This window comes from Excalfactoria chinensis, chromosome 1 (genome assembly GCF_039878825.1).
Source record: "Excalfactoria chinensis isolate bCotChi1 chromosome 1, bCotChi1.hap2, whole genome shotgun sequence".
Classification (NCBI taxonomy): Eukaryota; Metazoa; Chordata; class Aves; order Galliformes; family Phasianidae; genus Excalfactoria; species Excalfactoria chinensis.
The window spans coordinates 73,078,398-73,092,345 of NC_092825.1; the positions used below are offsets into that span (position 1 = coordinate 73,078,398).

General features: G+C 40.9%; 1 protein-coding gene across 1 annotated transcript in view; it reads left to right on the forward strand.

The window, feature by feature from the left end:
* LOC140247952 (uncharacterized) overlaps window positions 1-13,533 on the forward strand; it is a 132,796-nt gene extending 119,263 nt beyond the window's left edge. The window contains exon 2 of the mRNA XM_072328175.1: window positions 11,930-13,533. Coding sequence (XP_072184276.1) covers window positions 12,403-13,404 — 1,002 coding nt within the window. The 5' untranslated portion in view covers window positions 11,930-12,402 and the 3' untranslated portion in view covers window positions 13,405-13,533. The remainder of the gene's footprint in view (window positions 1-11,929) is intronic.
* Window positions 13,534-13,948: the final 415 nt, after the last annotated feature.

A 13,948-nucleotide genomic window follows, 5' to 3' on the forward strand; every position in this document is an offset into this window, starting at 1 on the left:
ACTGTTGTTCCCAAGAGGTATCCAACTTCAGTTCTACAAAATAATCTTAGTCTTGACCTACTTGGAATACACACACAATAATTGCTAAACTGTGTTGTAATCACAACAGTATCTCTTTGTATAAGCTATAAGAATTATTGCACAGAATCCAGTGGAAAATGATGCTACTACAACCAACTGAGCTAATTCATGTATGAAAGCTGTTCCAAAAGTCATGCCTCCTATTTTACAGTGTTGTCCTACAACATCAGAGATGGATGTTGCTGACATCACAGTAGAGGCTGAATTTTCTCAACAATATTCCATTACATTCTGTTGCCGTGCTGTTGAAAAATAATGCTTTTTAGCTGAGAGCTTGCTCTATCAGTGCTCTTTGTATCTGTTATCATTTCCATAGAAATAAATTGGAGGCATTACTTTCAGAGTAACTCATGTACAGGCTGAAGTGTAAACCTACTTCATCCAAGATCCTTTTAGCTTTCTTTGGAATCCTGTATGACCAATTCTGTTTCTTAATCTGATAACTCTTGAAATACGTATGATCTTTATTATCACTGGGAAGAAAAAATCATCTGTTCCTCATTATTTCACAGTCACACTGCTGGGAATTCAAAGCCATAATTCTCCTGAAAATAAAATGTTTTCTTCACAGTCCTGGGAGGACATCTCTGGTGGTATCCATTCAAACCTTCCACTTTGAGAAGGACCTTCACAAATTCTGGATCACATCAGCTAAGTCTCTTGGGTACTTGATTTCCCATTAACACAGCAAGGTAGCAAGTATTAGGGGCACATGATTGCCCGTCTTTCAATTTTAAGCCTGTAAGATAACTTAAGGTAAGATAACTTAAGGTAAGATAACTTAACTGTAAGGTCACTTCTTTAGAACCACTATAAGAACACTGTATCTGAGTGACCTTCATCCAAACCCTGGGGAAAAGACTACAAAGTATTTTCTCACATGAACATCTCTTTTGCACCCACGGCATTTTTCCATAATTTGCTCTTTGGAGTCATGAAGTTTACTGAAAAATAAAGGCTAACTGAACACCCCTACTTCATTTGTCTCCTCCCATATATAGATATGCCAGGGGAAATTGTTAAGTATTAAGGCTTTCTCTGTCTCTTAAATCTCTTCTGAAGACAGCTATAAACATTAACTCATAATTCATTCTCACATCATGTCATAGACAAACTTAATTTGAAAACTGATTATTTCTATTATAGACCAGATCATTTGTTTGGTGTTTTGGTGTCAGAAGTGTAATGTCATCTCTTGCTCCTTTTTTCTTTAAACATTGTTGTCCTAATAATATGTCTTATTTGGAAGTTTCTTTTTTTCAACAGTTTGAAACATTTTCATTTCCATCATTAGGTAATGAAACTCTGATGCTTGCTTCTTTGTCAGAAGTAATGCAATGAGAACTTGGAGGATGGAGAAATATACATATATAGACAGTAAACTAATGCTTATGAAACCTGTAGGCATTATTTTGCCATGTCATTCCCACCGTTCACAAAACTACTGTTTTGCAGATACGCATTTCATAGACACATCTATTGCCACAACATTTTTGGATAAAATTATGTTGTAAAGGGGACATTATGGTCAAGAAGAAGTTTAAAATTGACATTTTCTTATTATTTTTATAAAAATGGAAGCAGTGATTCTGACAATATAAACTTTATTGTTATCTTTATTTAGCATTACCTGCGTGAGATGCATAGAGAAATGATAATCTGATAATAAACTATAAGATAATTTGAAACTAAATAATTTAAATGAGTAGACATTTTCCCACAGTTATCTGCACTAAGTGAGAGATATATACTGTAATCTTACCCAAATGAAAAAATGTCTTTACAAACAGAAGTAACTTACAGTATGGCTAAGGAAAAAAAGTAATTTTACAAGCTTTAAGAACAGTTCTCACTACAAGTAAGTATATGTAATTTCTGCCATTTTAAAAACAATTTTCATCTTTTGCATCAGCTGTATAATATTGCTGTACGCTCTGTAATGTTTCTCTGTAATGAAACTATATAAAATATTTTTACATTAGTAACGTATTGATTGTATTGTTTAGAAACAGCAAATTTTCCAGGCCATGGAGAGAAAGCTCTAAGAATATGTCTTTTACCTATGGTGACTTAACATGAGAAGGAGCTCAGAGGTCACATAAATTGCTAAATATAAGGCATTTGAACTTCTCCACCTTTTGGGTGAATCTATCTCAACAAAAACATTTGTGAATCTGCAATCTTTGGAATGAAGGAGGGGAAAAAAAAAAAAAAACAAAAAAAAAAAAACTTCAAAACAACTTCTGCAATTTGTTTCCCAGAGCTGGCCTAGAAGAAACACACAAAGAAACTCAACATACAGCTGATAACAAGTGCTACAGTGGTGGGCATGGCTCACATTCCAAAATGTACAGATCAGATTACAGATTGGACATAACGTTATCAAGAGTATTAAGAGAATAATGTACATTCTGGTAAATTCTGCCCATTGTTACAATTCTGAGGAGGTGTGACATAATACTAGTGAGTATCTCTGCCACAACACTTTTTGTCTGATAAACAAGGAAATATAGTTTGTTGGTAGTAGAAATGCATGGTTATTTTGGAAGAAGTATCTGAAAAATAGAAGGCCACATCCTTAAAGAAGAGTAGATAAAGTGAATATGAAGCACATCTACAGAAGATGTAAGTAATGCAAAGCATCTGAGATGGCATCTTTGGAGCTGCAACCATTGTTGATTCATTTCACCCCACCACAGAGTTCTCTCAGTCAAAATTTTTCACAGGGAGACACAAATACTTGTCTCTCCATCACCAGACAACTCTGTTTAAATAATTCAAATCATTTAGTAAGCAATAAGCAATAAAATCGAAGCATTAAATTTGAGGTTGACTATGTTTTTTTTTCAATAAAGTGAAAGCAAAAAACAAAAAACAAACAAACAAAAAAAACCCACACAAGTTGCCTGACTTCTGACTATCTGTATCAAGCATGTTAAATACATGTAATGCTCCTATGTTGAGGAATAAGGTCAACTGAGGGATAAGCCTGTGTAAAGGACTGCTAAGGACTGCTAAGATAACAACAGCCAAAGCAGCTAAAGTGGAACCATGGAACAGGGATATGAAGAAGCGCTTTGCAGGATGCCCCGTGATGACATGATTTATGCAAGAGAGGACTCTGGGAGTGGGAAGGGTTGTGTGCGCATGGGGTTGTGTAGCTGGTGTATGGGACACACATGCATCGAAGCCATGCTGGTATATAAACCGTGTGACGCAGCAGTAAATGGGAGAGAAGACTCCATGTCATCCATGACTATGTCTCTCTCTGGATGGGGTCCGGCCTGGGACCCATTTACTAGTACACACACACAGATACACCACTTAAAGAAAATCATGGCTTCAAACGGAGATACTGCTATTTTGCGACATCTTTTCAAAATCAGAATAGTTGTATTTAAATGGTCTATGCAATTCCTTAAATCTGCCTCTTCCATTACAGCAAGTCGGTACTGCAAACACAAGCTTGTGAATACCCAAGTCAGCAACTGTGAGAAGAGTGAACTGATTGAAAGTGGAGTGGTATATATCTCACAGAGAATTCAGAAGTGAAAATCACTGAGGTTAATATAGTTGTTCTGTGGCTGTTTAATAAATATGACTAGGATAATTAAATAAAACTAATTTTCTTAGAAATCTTTCTGAATTGTTTTAACAATGATTGAATTGTTTAGTAATTTGAACACTGAATATTCTTCCATACAATTAAGAGTGACTGATATTTAATGCATGGTAGAGTTCATGCAGCTTCAGGGGCAGTTCATAAGTAACACCTCTAATAGCAGTGAATCTTATAGTCTTTCTTTCAAACTGCTAAATTACCTTGGCTCTCTGTTTTGTCATTGTACTGCACTCATTTACCCAAACCAAATTACAGTTGGGAAGATTACATCAGTGATTTGTGTACCTTATCAAGTGTACCTTATCAAATGAACAGTTGCAACATGCGGTCAGCTCAGGAGCAGATTCAAGAAAAAAAAAAAATCAGATTCTAGTATAATTGAACATTCATAAAGAAAACACGTCAGAAGAATGTCACTCATGTTTCACGTGGGGAGAAAGGAATGCAAGGCCCTGACAATGCACCTAATGCTTTTGCATTCCAATGGTGGCTATAACATTCCTCTTTGGGAAATTTCTTGTAAACACTTGGAGAATTGCCTCACATTCTCATATGTATCCATCATCCATTTGGAGGCCTCATTCCATTGCCATAATGAAACGTGTTAATTTATTTACTAAATAATATTTAGTAGTTAATTTTTAATTAAATAATTTGTACATTTTTCTGCATATGCCTTCTATCACTTTGCCAGTTAAGAAAAACATAATTTACTGATGCTTAAGCAAAAACAGAGAGATGGAGGGATATATGCAATTTCTAAGGAAAATGAACATGACTTGCACTGTATTATCACTTAAAATGCCTTCAAAGCCTACATTGTGTACAGGACTGAATTTTATGAGCTTTTTAATAAACTACTTTTTAGGTTTCATTACTAAGAACACTAAAAAATATTAAACATGTCCAAAGAGTGGAAGGCAAACCTTACTGTGTTTCCATATTGTCTTTCCTACAACCTCTTACAAATAATAGATATATATATATATTTTAATGTACTGAGAATTGTGGCTGAACTAATAAGAAAATGAAACTTTTTGTTTTATCTTGTGTTTAGATTTGGCCAGGGTATTCTGAAGTGAAAAAACATAGTAATACTTTAAAGCAAACATGAGTAGACCATAGTTATGAAGATTCTAACATTTGTCAGTAGCACAGGGAGGTGGTTGACGATTGTCAGAAAGATACTTGGATAAGTGAATGTGAGTATTGAGATGCCAGAGAGAAAAGTGCTTCAATAGACAAAGCTGTTGTGTGGGAGAGTACTTCTCCACAGGCTATTTTGCCTATTCTGCTGCTGAAAAAGACACCAGCTTCTTCATCTGTTTAAGAGACGAGGACTCACTTGCAAGTGGAGCAGTCTGCTTCAGGAGATTCTAGACTAGGACTTCCACCTTGATCATAATTCTCTATTTTTTTTTTTTTTTTAATGTATCCTTCACTGATAGTTGATTGAACTGATTGGGAAAGACTGCTCCCTGGAAGTGACATGTCTTCAATTGCTAATAAGGGAGACTAGGTTTAGTACAGATTTGAACAACTAATAATTAAGCATCTGAATTTTGCTAAGTCAGCTTAGGGCCCTAACATTTGCCTTAAGCACATAAAATCCAAAGTCCAATTGTTTGGCAACCTTTTAAACATATCTCTAATTTCTCAAGTTAATTAACATCTAGCAATTAAATGACAGATCCTAATGTAATCACTGAGCTGCTTTACTTAGGAACAAATTGTAAATGTTATATAACTTTCAAGGCTGCTTCCAACATTAAAGGCAGAACCAACTCTGAAGTCATGTGGACAGTCCCATATTCTTTTCCAAAATTCATTGAAGGTAGCTTGCAGATGATTCCACTGTTATTATTATGAATAACAGCAATCAAGACAAGCGCAGTTTAGAACAGAAATGGAACAAGCAGAGAATAAGAGAGTGGCATTTATAGTCACACAATCACAAGAACGTAAGGTTGGAAGGAACCTCTGGGGATCATCAAGTCCAAATTCCTGCTAAATCAAATTCCCTATAGTAGGTTGCACAGGAAAGCATCAAGGTAAGTTTTGAATATCACCAGAGAAGGAGACTCCACAACCTCTCTAAGCAGCTTGTTCCAACATTCTGGCACACTCAGTAAAAAACATGTTCAGATGGAATTTTCTGTCTTGCAATTTTAGTCCATTACCTCTTGTCCTGTCACATCACATCACTGAATTGAACCTGGTTCCATCAATTTGACTGCTGCCATTTAGATATTTGTAAGTGTTGATAAGATTCCCTCTCAGCATTCTCTTCTCCAGGCTGAACAGTCCCAGATCTCTCAGTCATTCCTCATAAGAGAGATTCCCTGGGTCCCTAATCATCTTTGTCGCACTCAAGCTGAAGTATAGTTCCCTGTCTTTCTTGAACTGAGACCAGAACTCAACACAGTTCTTCAGATGTGACCTCATCACGACAGAGTAGAGGGTTAGGATCACTTCACATGATCTACTAGCCATATTATTTTTAATGCACCCCAAAATACCATTAGCCTTCTTGGCCACAAGGACACACTGCTGGTCAACTTGTTGTCCACCAGGAACCCTTCTGCTCAGAGCTCCTTTCCAACAGATCAACCCCCAGTCTCTAGTGATGTACGCAGTTATTCCTCCCTGGATTCAGGGCTCTATACTTGCCCTTGTTAAACCTCATCTGATTCCTTTCTGCCCAGCTCTCCAGCCTGTCCAGCTCTTGCTGACTGGTAGTACAGCCTTCAGGTGTGTCAGTCACTACTCCCAGATCTGTATCAGCAAACTTGCTGAGAGTGGACTCTATCCCTTCATCTAGGTCACTGATGAAGATGTTGAACAAGAACAGACACAGCACTGACCCCTGCAGGATACTGCTTAGCTACTGGCCTTCAACCAGACTCTGTACCACGGATGAGAATCCTCTGAGCTCTGCCAGTTGAACAGTTCTCATTCCACATCACCATCCACTTATCTATTCAATGAATCCTAAGCTTACAAACAAGGTGGTTATGGGAAACAGTGTCAGAAGACTTGCTGAAGTCAAGGTACACAACATCCACTGGTCTCTCCTTATCTACCCAGCCAGTGTTGATATCACAGAAGGTTACCAGATTGGTCAAGCTTGTTGAAGACATGTTGACTACTCCTGATAAGCTTCTTCTCATGACTTGCTTGGTGATAACATCCAGGATAAACCAGGGACAGAAGTGACCGGTCTGATGTTGCCTGGTTCTTCCTTCTTGCCCTTTATGAAAACTGAAGTGACATCAGCTTTCATTCAGTCTTCACACACCTTTCTCATCCTCCAAGACTTTTCAAAGATGTTAAAGAATAGTTCAACAGTCAGCTCCCTCAGCACACAGTTGTGCATCCCATCAGGGCCCATAGGTGAGACTAAACATGTACAAGTCTATGGGTCCAGACTATATGCATCCCAGAGTTCTGAAGGATCTAGCTATTGTGGTTGCCAAATGGCTCTCCATATTTCAAAAGTTGTGGCTGTCAGGCAAAGTTTCTGGTGACTGGAAAAAGTGAAACATTCCCATTTTCAAGACAGGGAGAAGGAACTACAGTCTGGTGAGCCTCACCTCTGTGCTTGAGAAGATTATGTAACCAAACATTCTGGAAGAGATATTAAGGCACATGTGAGGTAAGGAAATGTTCTGAGACAGCCAGTATAGCTTCACTAAAGGCAGTTTATGCCTGACCAATCTGGTGGCTTCCTATGATAGAGTGATGGCTTCAGTGGACAGCGGAAGGGCAACTGATATCATTCTGTATGGACTTCTAGATATGGACCCATGAGAAATTAATGAGGTTCAAAAAGGCCATTTGCCAGGTATTGCATTTGGGTTAGGAAAATCCCAGATAGAGCTACAGACTGGTAGAAGAAGTCCTTTGAATTGACCTGTTGAGAAGGACTTGGAGGGTTCTGGTGGATGAAAAACTGGACATGAGACAGCAGTGTGCACTCACAGCCCTCACATAGTCAGTCTTAACGTGACTGGGTAAACCGACCACAGCAACAGCGGTTGCCAAATGGTATCGGACTGCAGTCAAGCCAGACCTGACATGCTGAGTGGCTGTGATGACAGTAGAGGAGGTACTCACAGCAATAGCCAGCCATTGATGGGGAGACAAGCAAGGCTCCCAGATGATACCAGTTTGCCAGTTCTGCAGCGACCCTAGGCCAAAGACAGGAGTGCTGGCAACTTTATCTGCTATTGCATTACCTCTGGTAAAAAGGCTTGGCACCTCAGAGTGACCATGCACATATAAGGATGCAACAGGAACTGTGTGGGAGGCCAAGGTCTCTTCCAAAATTCCAGCAGCCTCTGAACTTGGGAGGTCCTCCCGGCCCATCTGGGCCAACTGCTTGGCTGCAAAGATGGAGTCAGCAACAATGTTAGAGGGTATCATTCGCCAGAGGTGCACTGCGACCGTCACAGCCATCACCTCAAGCATCCGCTCGCTGACCATTCGGTTTGTGAAGACAGCAGCCTGCCAGCTATTGCTGGAATCCTGCCAAGCCACCATCCTGAGATCAAGAGTCTCATGCTCTTCCAACTGAGCTAGCTGGGCCATTTCAAGGCTTCGAGCAGTGTCCCACTGTGCAAGCAATCCTTCCATGCAGCTCTGTAAGATCTTTTGCCAAGCTGCAGCCATTTCGCTAGACGGATTTTGGGGTTCTTTTGGGTCGGATCCCTTTAGCTGACCATACAAGGGCTTCATCAATTGAGAAGGTATCCCCAAAGCCAACTTAGATGGACCCATGGGCAGCATGACCTGGTTGGCAACCCTGTCCATGACAGGGGGCTTGTAGCTCAATGATCCTTCAGGTTCCTTCCAATCTAAAGCACTCTATGACTCTATGACTTGTGGGCATTTATTTTGCCTAGACAATTTCTATCAAGATCCTCCTCAACTAAGTGGAAGTCTTCCTTTCCTCAGGCTCTCTTTGTTACCTCCATGATCTGAGTTCTGAGGGACAGACTTATCAGTAAAAACTGAAGCTAAGGGTGTTTTCAGTATCTCCACCTTATCAGCATTCCCTGTTACCAGGGCACCTCCCTCATTAAGCAAAAGACCCACATTTTCCTAGTCTTTCTTTTGCTGCTGACATATTTAAAGAAGCCCTTCTTGCTGTCATTCTTCACCAGATTTAATTCTAAGTGGGCCTTGCCTATTCACAGGCTGATTCTAATCTTTGTATTCCCAACCATCTCTTCCATGTTTGCATGAACAAGATCCAGGAGCACAACTTTCCTCATCAGCTCCTCCATCACCTGCAACAGAAAGTTATCTTCAGAACATTGTAGGAACCTTCTGATCCATGTGTCCATGCTTCAGTTGAAATCTAATCTGCACAGTTTTTTTAATTAATGATTGCACATTGTCATTATCAATCAGTTCAGAACGTTTTCCATTTCTTGTTACCATGTCATAGTAAGATAGATGAAACCTCTGAAATAATAATGCTATGTTCATTCATGCATTTCTATTTGTACCATTTGCCCTTACCCTGTTATTTGCTCTTATAGTTCTGGATACTCTCAAGGGCATCTGCTTTCAGTCATGTTCTTGGAGTACCTCACAACAGTCTAGAGTGTCCCCATGTTCTCCATCTCTATCAGTTTTCTGATCATGGCATCAAAATTAGCCAGTGGGTGTGCCATTAACTGCCCAGCACTATCCTGTCCTCTGAGGAATATGGCCTTAGGGTAGGATGCAGAAATTCACTGATAATGATCTTTCAGTCCATTTCCTTTCTTCCCTTCACTGGCTCCTTCTTGCCTCAAGGCCTTTACTGCTCAGTTTTGGGAATTACTTTACAGCCTCCTCCACCTCTCTATTACAAATCCAATGGGTTTTTGACCTCACATTGGGGAGCCTTCTGATGCAGACAGCGATAACCTTCCTGGTGCTGCTAAGGGTCCTGTGCTTCACTGGACCGGAGAGCTGCTTTACTAGATTTAACGCATCAGCTCTTTCAGTTTGGTGAAAGGGAAAGCATACATTAACTACTTTGTCTGATCCCTGTCCACAAGATCAATCTGAAGGCAGTGGTCAGTGAGCTGTACTAGATTACATATTTTGATTGTCTTTGCACATCACATCAATGCACGTTCTAGTTAGTTACATCAGGAAAACGTGAAATATTGAGTTAAATTCTCTAAAATTATTGCAGACTCTGGTTTATCTATTTGTTTCAATTTCATTACCTCTCTCATAGATTGCTCATACTACATCCCTCTGGATCCATTGTATGCACAGGGTAATCCATAGTCTTTTGGTCTTTTGCACCCATTCTACCACTACTTCAGAGGAATCCAAGTGCAGTCCTTTGGACTACACAAAGAATCAATTCCATTAGCTACAGAAATGTACCTTTACACCTTGGTCTCATTAGAAAAGCACAACTTTAAGTAAGTATCAGTTGTTTAGTGCAGTCACTGTGACAATAAGCATGGAAAAACCATGATCATTCTAGAAATGGCCAAGACCAGGAGCAAGATTTTAATCATAAGCTAATTCTCCTCTGTGGCAGGAAATTATGTTAATGTAACAACATGCAGGCCAGGAGACCCAAGCAGAAAAAATAATTTGGTTCAAAATATCTCAAATTTAGATGTAGTATCCAACAACTTTAAACTGCCATATTCTGTTCCTTCCTCAATTCCAGAGGAGTTTCTTTAACTGGAGGAATTTCAGAGGAGTCTGATGACTTCTGCTTCATTTCATAAATACTACCATCTGATTCATATTTATAACTTTATTTTTCTCCTAGATATATTTACCTTTAACAATGATAGATTGATCTTCTTAACTGTTATTATTATTGACATAGTTATTTGAGCTAGAGGTTTTTTTTGTTATTGATTGAATTAAATTGAAGATAGGTCTGTATAATGTAAAGGAATCTCTATGTTCACGAAGGGTGGCAGCACTGACAAAGTGCGATTTAATTTTGGGAACAGACATGAAATTTTTTAAAAAGGTCAGTTTTACTTTAATGCTGTAAATTTTCTTTTTGTTCTTTCTTGTGCTGACTTCATAAAGATTGTAATTTTCATACATAGCTTCACTATCTGATGCAGAGTACTCTGTAACAAGGAAATATGTAGTTCACTCCAAAAATAACGCTTCTTTTTTATTTTCCTGGAAACTACCATAGATACAAAGAGCACAGTAACACTATTTGATAGAGCAAGCAAATTCTCAGCTACAGAATACTAATTTTTAATGTCAGTACCATTAGCTATGCATTTCTGCCAGTGATGAACAAGAGCCTGCATACTGCACTTGTAAAAAGAGGTAACCAACTGCCACTGCACCACCCACCACCTCACTGTGCTTACATCCACTGGTCAGATTGGCCCTCTGCTGCCATCTGTTGCATGGCACAAAATGTAACAGAGTATTATTGGGAGGGTTCAACCTCTACTGCCAGCCTCTACTGCCATGTTACCACAGCTACCTCTGATGTCATGGGCCAACATAATAAAATAAGAGGCATTATTTTCTGAGCAGCCTTTGTATATAGAAGATCTGAGAAAGACAGATGAATATCCTTCAACTGTCAGTCACACTGAGCAAAAAATGAAAAATTGTTCTAGATACTCTTGCTCCATCTTTTTTCCTCTTAAAGGAATTTTTAATTTCATGAACCCTTCAACCATGGAGCGGTATTTAAGGAGAACTGCTATTAATTTAACTCTTTCTCATTTTACATTTCATCTTAGTACATCCCATTCCTATTTTTGTTACACGTATTATTTGCTGGTGAATATGCATAACTATAAATGAAAGAGAACAGAAGCGAGAACTCCTTGAATGCAGGGGAGGAGGACTGCATGGTTAGCCTTTCTCTTTTTCAGGCTATGACATTTGTAGTGTCTGGCATTCAGTGAAGGGCAGCCTAGCCTTCCTTGATTCCTTCCCAGTCATTTGTTTTTCTACAGCATAACTGCAGATTAGTGTTTGTGTGACTGTATAGTGTAAGGGTAAGTAGAAGAAGAGTGTCTGCTCTTCCAAGGGGATTCAGTCATGGACTTTTTCCAATGCAAAAGGGTCAATAAGAAAAGATGGTCAGTCACATTAATTGGAGACATGAGCACGTGGGAATGTTTACTCCAGCAGAATTATCTGATTGAAGACTTTGATGTTTGGAAACAAAGACCATACAGAAACCTTGTCAATTGTACTAATTAATAAGGAAAGAGAGGTGTTGTATTAGGCATCAGCGAGATCTCGTGCTGTAACGCGATAGGTCTTCCCATGCTCAGTAATGCATATGTATTAGATGAAATAGGAGCCCTATATAAGGGACTCACGAGGTTAATTAAATGCCATTTTACTTCCCACCACATTGGTGTAAGCAGTGCGTAACTTGGCCACGGGGCCGTCGGAAGCACATTACAAAGGACGTGATTCTTTAAGGTTACTTGATTAAGGTAACATTTGGTGCCCTCTCTGAGGCACGTCCTGGGGGTAGTGTGCGACGGCTAACTGCGTGGCGGACGCAAGTCCTACGGTTAGATCCCGTAGAAGCGCCTCGGTGGGCGGAAATTGAAGCAGCTGCTACCTGCGGTTCGGTCGTAAGAAAACGAGGACCGTGGAAGACTGCGGGACTACAGGTCTCGAGTATATACAAAGGGTGCAAGGACGTACGGTGTCGCGCACCAGAAAAAACAATGGATTCCGTCATTAAGGTAGTATCACGAGTTTGTAAAACTCACTGCGTTAGAAATGTTCCTTCTAAGAAGGATATAGCTGCCGTCATCTCCTGTTTGGAGGTGGCGCAGATTTTACCCTCCCCTAGTAATCTGCTCGATTCGGAGCGGTGGGATTCTTTCACCGCTGCCATGCTCCATAGAGCAATGCACGAGTATAAAGCGGAGGAGTTAAAAACCTGGGGTTTGGTCCTGGGTGCTCTTAAAGCCGCTAAGGAGGAGAAACAAGTCCAGGCCATCGCGACTGGGGTTTTTGGTCTGGATACTGGGACGTCCGGGGTCCCGGGGGGTGCGGAGGAATCGCTTTCTGGCGGCGACTCTGCACCCAAAATGGCGCCGGCCACGCCGGCCGTTTTCACAATGGCCATGGCCGCGCCCGAAACAACTCCGGAAGAGAAGGCGGAAGTTGTGTCATCTGGGGAGGCGCCACCATATTATCCCCGCCTATACCCCTCTTTGCAAAGCTTTTACTCGCCTGAGGGGGATGGAATTTGTCCGAGGGAGGGAGAGTCGTGTGGGGAGGCGCGCCGTGGAGGCGTTGAGCCACCCCCAGACCCACCTCCGGAGGAGGGATCTCGTCCCGAGAAGGGTGAGAAAAAAGCGGAGGAAAGAAAATTGCCTATCCCCACCCCGTTTGTCTTATCTCCCGAGGAGGGGGAGGAGAGAGGGGTGGAGAGAAAGGAATTGCCTGCCCCCACCCTGCCGGTCCCGTTTCCCCAGAAGGGGGAGGAGAGAGGGACGGAAAGAAAGGAAATGCCTACCCCTGCCCTGTCGGTCCCGCCTCCCCAGAAGGGGGAGGAAAAAGAGGAGGAACGAAAGGTTCCGCCTACCCCCACCCAATTGGTCGCGTCTCCCCGGAGGAGGGAGGAGCGAGAGGATTCTCGCAAGCCCACCGATTGGTCGGTTATCCGTGAATCAATGAGAGGGTTGGGGCTTAAGGAACGGGACTGGGCGGTGTTTTGATGGGAACCCGCCAGCCGCAACCGCGAAGTGACTCTTCAGGAAAGAAGAAAGGAACAGATAAAGAACCACTGCTTGTACCTACGAGAAGGACATTTGTTGTATCGCTTGTTGTGTGTTTTTATGTATTTGTGTTTGTTAAAGGGTGGAGGGATTCTCTCGTCCTTGTTCCGGGGATGGCTCCGAGAATGCATTTGCAGACCATTGCATAAAGGAGGGTGGGAATTGGCTCTCTTACAATCAGAAGCATGTGGTACGTCATCCTAACGGGTCCAACTATAATATCTCATGCTATTGGGGTCCTGACAATCTAGCATGCTCTGGTTGTTGTGCTCGGAAGGAACCTTTGACTGGGGAAGGATTATGGAGCAATGGTACAGCCAAAGCTCTTCCTAAGGGTATATTCTTGATATGTGGGGATAGAGCTTGGCAAGGGATACCAAAGAATCCAGTTGGGGGTCCGTGTTATTTGGGAAAATTGACACTGTTGGCTCCCAATCATTCTGCGGTGATTAATGTTATGAAAAGCATGGTTCGAGTGCAACGC